The sequence below is a fragment of the Bison bison genome, unplaced genomic scaffold (assembly GCF_000754665.1).
Source record: "Bison bison bison isolate TAMUID 2011002044 unplaced genomic scaffold, Bison_UMD1.0 scf7180017864163, whole genome shotgun sequence".
Lineage (NCBI taxonomy): Eukaryota > Metazoa > Chordata > Mammalia > Artiodactyla > Bovidae > Bison > Bison bison.
In genome coordinates, this window is record NW_011494735.1 from 172,660 (window position 1) to 179,970 (window position 7,311).

Below are 7,311 nucleotides of genomic sequence, written 5' to 3' on the forward strand. Positions count from 1 at the left end.
GGAGAAGGAAATGGCAACCCACTCCAGTGTTCTTGCCTGGAGAATCCCAGGGACGGGGGAGCCTGGTGGGCTGCCATCTATGGGGTCGCGCAGAGTTGGACACGACTGAAGTGACTTAGCGGCAGCAGCAACTAGTACTAATATATTCACTTCCAGAATTCTAAGGTATTTAAAATCATCCTAAATTTCCCAATGTAAAAAATAAAGGTAAAAAGGAGTTTATTTACTCCTACATGTCATATCCCAAATTTTAGACTTGGTTTATTAATAATATTAATATTCTGGCATATATTTTAATCATCCTCTCTGAGAAAGTTTAATTAAAATTAAATGTAAATACTCATAACAGCAACAAATATTCCACAAAGTAAAGTCAGAATTGTCTTTAAATACTTTACATTAAATAAATTTAATACTCTTCTCAGTTCCCAAGGACTCTTGGGAATGTTTAGAACTTGAGTACATCAGCAATCTAATACTTCTGAATTTTTAAACCCAAATTGGTTTTTGTGACTATTTTAATGAAAATTTATGATTGTTATATAGAATAACATAACTGCCACTATCACTACATAGAGGTGTTCCTCCTTTATTTCTTTTTGCAACTGGAAAATGGCTGAATTACTCCTCTGAAAATTTCCTAACTGCCTTCCCTATCACTGACAATCGAACAGTTAAAACAAATGCAAGGACGTGTTTCATAAAACCTGTGCTTCCACAGAGGTGGAAACCTAGAGTACAAATGTGTGTGAGCAAAGCAAATTCCAGATTTGTAACACATTACTTTAAAATATATTATCCCAAAGGAAAAACATTACAAAAATATATGAAGACACTAAAAACTATGACAATTTAATTATATGTGAATATTTGCTAGATTGTAAATAAAAACTGTACCCTAATTTTTATTCTCAAACCAACAAAACAGTTACCTAAGAGAAACTCTGGAGCTTGTTCAAATTCCAGTTCATCATTATTCAACATAATATTTCTAGGCAGATCAGCCAAAATCAAATCAGGAGCAATCTGAGATATTGGAATTGTGAGCCTTGGTTGATCTGGATTTACTAGGAGGTCTCCTGAGAAGTACATAAAACATTTTTTTAAAAGATAAACCTTTAAGATTGTACATAAATTTGTCCTTTTGATTTACAGAAATAATCACATATTGTCTATGCTTTCCAATCACTCTTAGGTTCACTTTCCAATCTTATTTTTCTCTAGAAAATTTGAGAATGTTTTAAAAGTTGAGTTACTCTCTATTTGGAAGTTTAAGAACTCATTCCTAGGTTCACTTACTAGAAAGTAGAACTCAGAACTGCCCAGGCTATTTATATATGCCTAGGAAATTATATATTCTTTACTTTCACAACATTCATGGAACACAGCATATGGCTGACATTACTAAGTTACTTACATGTATCATCTATTTCAATCTTCATAACAATTGTATGGCATAGTTTTGGTTAGTAATCTCACTTCACAGATGACATAACATTGCCCAGGAGCCAGTATTCAAACTCTCACACCAACATTTTTTCTGAATCTAGAGTATAAGATCTCACTGGCAATAAATATATTTTTCTGAACTGTTAACTATAATTGAATGCAGTATCCTCTAACTTATCCCTTATAAATAAGAGCAATCAATTTGTACATTTATTTCAAAACTCACTTCACAAATATTGAAAGGATCACTTAAAAACACTTGTAAGTTGTGTCAACACATACATACCTTCTTCTGCTTTCTTCATCAAGTGGTCAAGCAATATTTTTTGATGCTCTTCACCATCATTAAAACTATATAATGCCCATTTCTTCAGCAGAGTTTCTCCTTCACCACAAATATCAATCTCCAATAATCCAGGAAACCACTCTTCCATGAGAGAATCAATGTGGTCCACAACTTGGCCCAAAAGAATACAGCCTATGTCATCCAAAGAGAACTTGATTAACATCCCAGCTGAACCTTATCCTGTCACAAACTGAAAAGAAGAACTATAGAGACTTTTTTAAAACTTTAGATTTCTTTAGTGGTACAGTTCAGTTTTGAATTAATTTCCTTACCTTTTCTACAAGAGGGAACTGTAATTTTTAAGAAACTCTCTGGGTGATGATCTAAAACTTCAGATCCTACCAAGCAGTAAGCTTCAGGAGACCAATTCAAGTAGATGCCTTGCCGCCAATACATCCTGTTTGGGCGAAGTGCTCGTTCTGAAAGAAATTTCAGTTCAGTTCAGTCGCTCAGTCGTGTCCGACTCTTTGCGACCCCATGAAAGAAATTTAAATGAACCCAAATATAGCTATTAGTTATTTGTTGTTGCATAAACTGTAGGGGAAAAAAAAATCACTGCACATATTACAAGTGACAGTAACAGAGATGTATTTGTTTTGAAGGAAAGTACTGGAATTGTTAATGATATATTATCTGTTAAATATAATATTAAATATTTTATCCTCAATTTTGAAATGAAATAAACAAATGCCCAGTAGATTACCTAAGACAGATTTCAGGTTCATGGTGTGAAGCAGTTTAACATATGTAATAGATGAAAAAGAGAATCATAAACAGATTCCCATAACTTTTAAAAAGAGGTTGGTGGTAATGCTAAAACCAACACTTTGATGTGAGGTAACTATCTATATGTTGATTAACTGCAAGCAAGATAAGGTTTATTTTAGAATACAGTACCATCTACATAAAGCTGATTTTAAGCACAAAACAGAAAAATTATATTTTCCCCCCTCGGAGCATTAGGATCTCTCTTTCTTCCAGGAGGAAAAGCTATCATTGTAATTTATAATTACAGCATGATAAAGTCTTTATTCTTTTTTGTAAACCCCTCAGGGACCATGCAGCAGAATAGAGCTATTGTAGTCCCCACAGAGAATGGTTAGGACCTGTTACTCTGTTAAACAAAACTCCCTGACTGAAGGGGTGGTCATTTCTAGCTTTTATTTCTCCACGCATGCATGTGCATTTGTGTGTATGTGTAGGGAGATAGGTGTTTTTACGCCAATGACTCTGTAATTTCATCTTTTAAAATTGCTGCTTCTAGTCTGCTTTGGTTTGCAAAGCAAGATATTCATACACATCGTAAATGTGTCTAAAATAAGTACACATGGACTTTAAGGAATTTTATTCTTAACAAATTTCATGAATTTATCCGTGTATATTTTTATATTGGCCATGCTGAGGTCTTTTGAGCTTATTTCCTGATTTTCAGCTGCATTATAAACCAGTAAACTCTAGGAAAATGACATATTAATTTTAATACGCTTTCTAACTATCTTCTCCAAATATTAATTCTTCATTAAATACATACCTCTTCCTGAAAGCATGTAAGGTGAAATTTCAAGCAACCGATTGATTAATCTCGACCAAAAGCCCATTGGAAAATAAGGCATTTCATACAGTCGAATGATAATTTCAGAGTTCTCACAATGGGGAAGCTCTATTACAGGCCTGTGGTCAGACAAACTAAAGATAAAAGCACAGTATCATTATATAGCTTCAGAAAATGCCCAACCATTTTGACCAGAGTGCTTTACTACTTGAAATCAATGAACTGATGATGATAAATATTCTAAGCAATTTTATCTTTTAGTAATGTTATTTTGCTACATACTCTTCCTACTTCAAAATTTAATGGTTAATCAATTCAAATCATGCTCAGATATAGTGATATATAAAAATTTTTCAGTAATCCTGTTTACATTATAAATAAATTATTATAGTTAGTTATGTATAAAAAGTAAAGGGATTATATAAAACTTCAAAAAATGCATGGCCTAGAATCAAGTGTATATCTCTGTTTAGAATTAGTTACCATCTATCAATCAGTGCAATTTTCACTTTTCAATGTCATTTACTTTATAACATTTCCCAGGTTTTATAAGGCAGTAAGAAAAATTTCTACAACACAGGGCTAGAATTTAGGCCTCCTTGTGTTGGCCATATCCTCTGAAAATTCAGTCATAAATTATTTAAAGACTGTTGAAAACTCACCATTTCTCCAGAATCTGCCTAATAATTCCTTCAATATCATATAAGGAACATACATACACACACAGCAACACACACACACACACTCTAATCTCCACTATTAACCTTTCTTAAATAAACTGAGCATTGTCAAATCAAGTAATAATTATATAGATATAAAATCAGTCATTTACATCTTTAAAATGTCAAGTGTAGTTTTCATCAAAAGAAAATGTTATACTCCAGTACAAAGTTTACACAAGAAAAAAAAAATTAGTACATTCATCATAAACCAAAGTTACTTTCACAACTAAAAGAATATATGGTAAATTTCCATAGGGTAATTAAATTTTTAAGTTTTGGCTTACCTGCTTGGAACCAGTAAATACTCTTCTCCAATTGGCAAGGCAATCTGGAATTTTTCTAGGAGTTTAAAGTACTGTGCCATGTAGTTCTTTGGAAATCTCTTTTTCTTTGAAAGAAATTTTTCCACATCTCTACGTGAAATAATTCCCTTAGGATGTTTTGGAAAGCCTTCCACTTTCACTGTCAAAATCTGAAAGGTTTAAACTTATACATAATCATAGAATTCGTTTTCTGGGAAGTTCTGAATTTAAAGAATTTCCTTTGCTCAGTAAAAATGATCAAAACAATTCTAATGTTGTCAAGTACAACACAGGACCTAATTTCTCTACCTAGCAGCCACGTAAGCCTAGCATCTTTCACACACCCACTTACACACAGAAATTATTAAAATAAGTGAGTGAATCCAGATCAGAAACGATGGAGATCCTCTGATACCAATGAACCACAAGCCTTCCCCAGTTCAATTAATACATCAGTCTTTTGCCCCACATGCTTATTACAGTCTCATCAATAATATATTCTGGAGGAAATTATCTTCCAGGCTGTTATCACCACAGATTTGCAACAGAAATGCTGCTTTACATTTATACAACTGGAAGTGGGTTTCCATTAGTGGAAAGAGAGGCAGCTTAGTAAATTAAGTGATTCTCAAACAAGTAATCACTGAATTTCAGTGGACTCCATGCAGTCTGAGTCATAGGTCAGGGATAAAGCTTGAGAATCTACTTTTTTAACAAGAAACTCTGAAGATTCTAATGTGTAGACCATAATTTGAGCTTTGATCATCATCACAGCAATTAAAAATATGAGTTGAGAAGAATTCAGGTTCAAATCCAAACTCTACTGCCAGTTGTATGACCTTGAGAAAGGTATTTAATTTCTTTATCCACAGTTTCCTTCTTTGTAAAATGAGAAATAAAAGTAACTCTTAGACTGCCATGAGAACAAAATAAGATAACATACATAAAACACGTAAAATACATATCACTGTTTTTAGCAAATAGGAAGCCCTCACATTTTACCAATCCTATTTACCTATTCCTATTTATTTTACTTGGATAAACTAATTTTAAAAAGAGATTTGTGCTTAATTTTCTTTAGTAGATCTATAATATTTAAGGGATTCTTAAATAGAAACACGGGGAAGGAAATGGCAACCCACTCCAGTACTCTTGCCTGGAAACTCCCATGGACGGAGGAGCCTCGTAGGCTGCAGTCCATGGGGTTGCTAAGGGTCAGACACAACTGAGCAACTTCACTTTGACTTTTCATTTTCATGCATTGGAGAAGGAAATGGCAAACCCACGCCAGTGTTCTTGCCTGGAGAATCCCAGGGACGGGGAAGCCTGGTGGGCTGCCATCTATGGGGTCACACAGAGTCGGATATGACTGAAGCGATTTAGCAGCAGCAGTAGCAAATAGAAACAAACACTGTTTGTATTATTATCATCATGTGGTTGGGTAAAATACTGGATTGTAAAATCCTCAGGTCTGAGGACATGTCTTACTCAACTCTGTTTCTAATTTGTATGTATAATGTTATTGAATCAGTGAATAAATCATTAAACATAAAGCAATGTATAATGGGTCATTAAATAATTAAAACTATAATTTGAGACTTCTCCCATATTCTGTTCTTTATAGCCCAAACTGCTCTTAAAGTTTAGGTAGTGAGGAAAACTGCTGTTTTATTGTTTCTAAAGTTGCTAAGTCCCTGCTGGCCTGAGTCCTTTTGAAAGAGGTTCCCTACCATAGTTTGGCCTCAGGCCAAACTACAGGGAGGGAACACAGCCCCACCCTTCAGCAGAAAATTGTTTTAAAGATTTACTGAGCTTGGCATTGCCAACAAAAGAAGACCCAGTTTTCCCCACAGCCAGTCCCTCCCATCAGGAAGGTTGCACAAGCCTCTTAATCCTCATCCATCAGGGAGCAGACAGAATGAAAACCACAATCACAGGAAACTAACCAAAGTGATCACATGGACCACAACCTTGCCCAACTCAGTGAAACAATGAGCCATGCCGTGCGGGGAGACCCAAGACGGAAGGGTCATGGTGGAGAGTTCTGACAAAACATTCACTGGAGAAGGGAATGGCAAACGACTTCACCATTCTTGCCTTGAGAATCCCATTAACAGTATGAAAAGGCAAAAAGATATGACACTGACTGTGAATATTCCAGGTAGGTAGGTGTCCAATATGCTACTGGAGAAGAGCAGAGAAACAGCTCCAGAAGGAATGAAGAGTCTGAGCCAAATCAGAAACAAAGCCCCATTATGAATGAGTCTGGTGGTAAAAGTAAAGCCCGATGCTATAAAGAACAATATTGCACAGGAACCTGGAATGTTAGGTCCATGAATCAATGTAAATTGGAAGTGGTCAAAAAAGAGATGGCAAGAGTGAACATCAACATCTTAGAATCAGTGAAGTGAAATGGACTGGAATGGGCGAATTTAATTCAGATGACCATTATATCTACTACTGTGGCAAGAATCCTTTAGAAGAAATGGAGTAACCCTCATAGTAACAAAAGAGTCCAAAATGCAGTACTTTGGTACAATCTCAAAAACAACAGAATGATCTTTGTTTTGTTTCCAAGGCAAATCATTCAATATCACAGTAATCCAAGTCTATGCCCCAACCACTAATGCAAAAGAAGCTGAAATTGAATGGTTCTGTGAAGACATTCAAGACCTTCTAGAACTAACACCAAAAGAAGATGTCCTTTTCATTATAGGGGACTGGAATGCAAAAGTAGGAAGTCAAGAAACAGCTGGAGTAACAGGCAAAATTGGCCTTGGAGTACAAAATGAAGCAGGGCAAAGGCTAACAAGAGTTTTGCCAAGAGAACTCACTGATCAGAGCAAACACTCTCTTCCAACAATATAAGAGATGACTCTACACATGGACAACACCAGATGGTCAATACTAAAATCATTATATTGATTATAATATATTATA

General features: G+C 35.0%; 1 protein-coding gene across 3 annotated transcripts in view; it reads right to left on the reverse strand.

Annotated features, from left to right (window-relative positions):
- Positions 1-7,311, reverse strand: part of LRRK2 (leucine-rich repeat kinase 2) — a 207,764-nt gene that overhangs the window by 70,630 nt on the left and 129,823 nt on the right. For all 3 annotated transcript variants that reach the window (XM_010841504.1, XM_010841503.1, XM_010841505.1), the window contains 5 exons: positions 4,354-4,541; positions 3,327-3,481; positions 2,068-2,214; positions 1,736-1,927; positions 933-1,079 (listed from right to left, as the gene is read on the reverse strand). In XM_010841504.1, the coding sequence (XP_010839806.1) occupies positions 933-1,079; positions 1,736-1,927; positions 2,068-2,214; positions 3,327-3,481; positions 4,354-4,541 (829 nt within the window). The remainder of the gene's footprint in view (positions 1-932; positions 1,080-1,735; positions 1,928-2,067; positions 2,215-3,326; positions 3,482-4,353; positions 4,542-7,311) is intronic.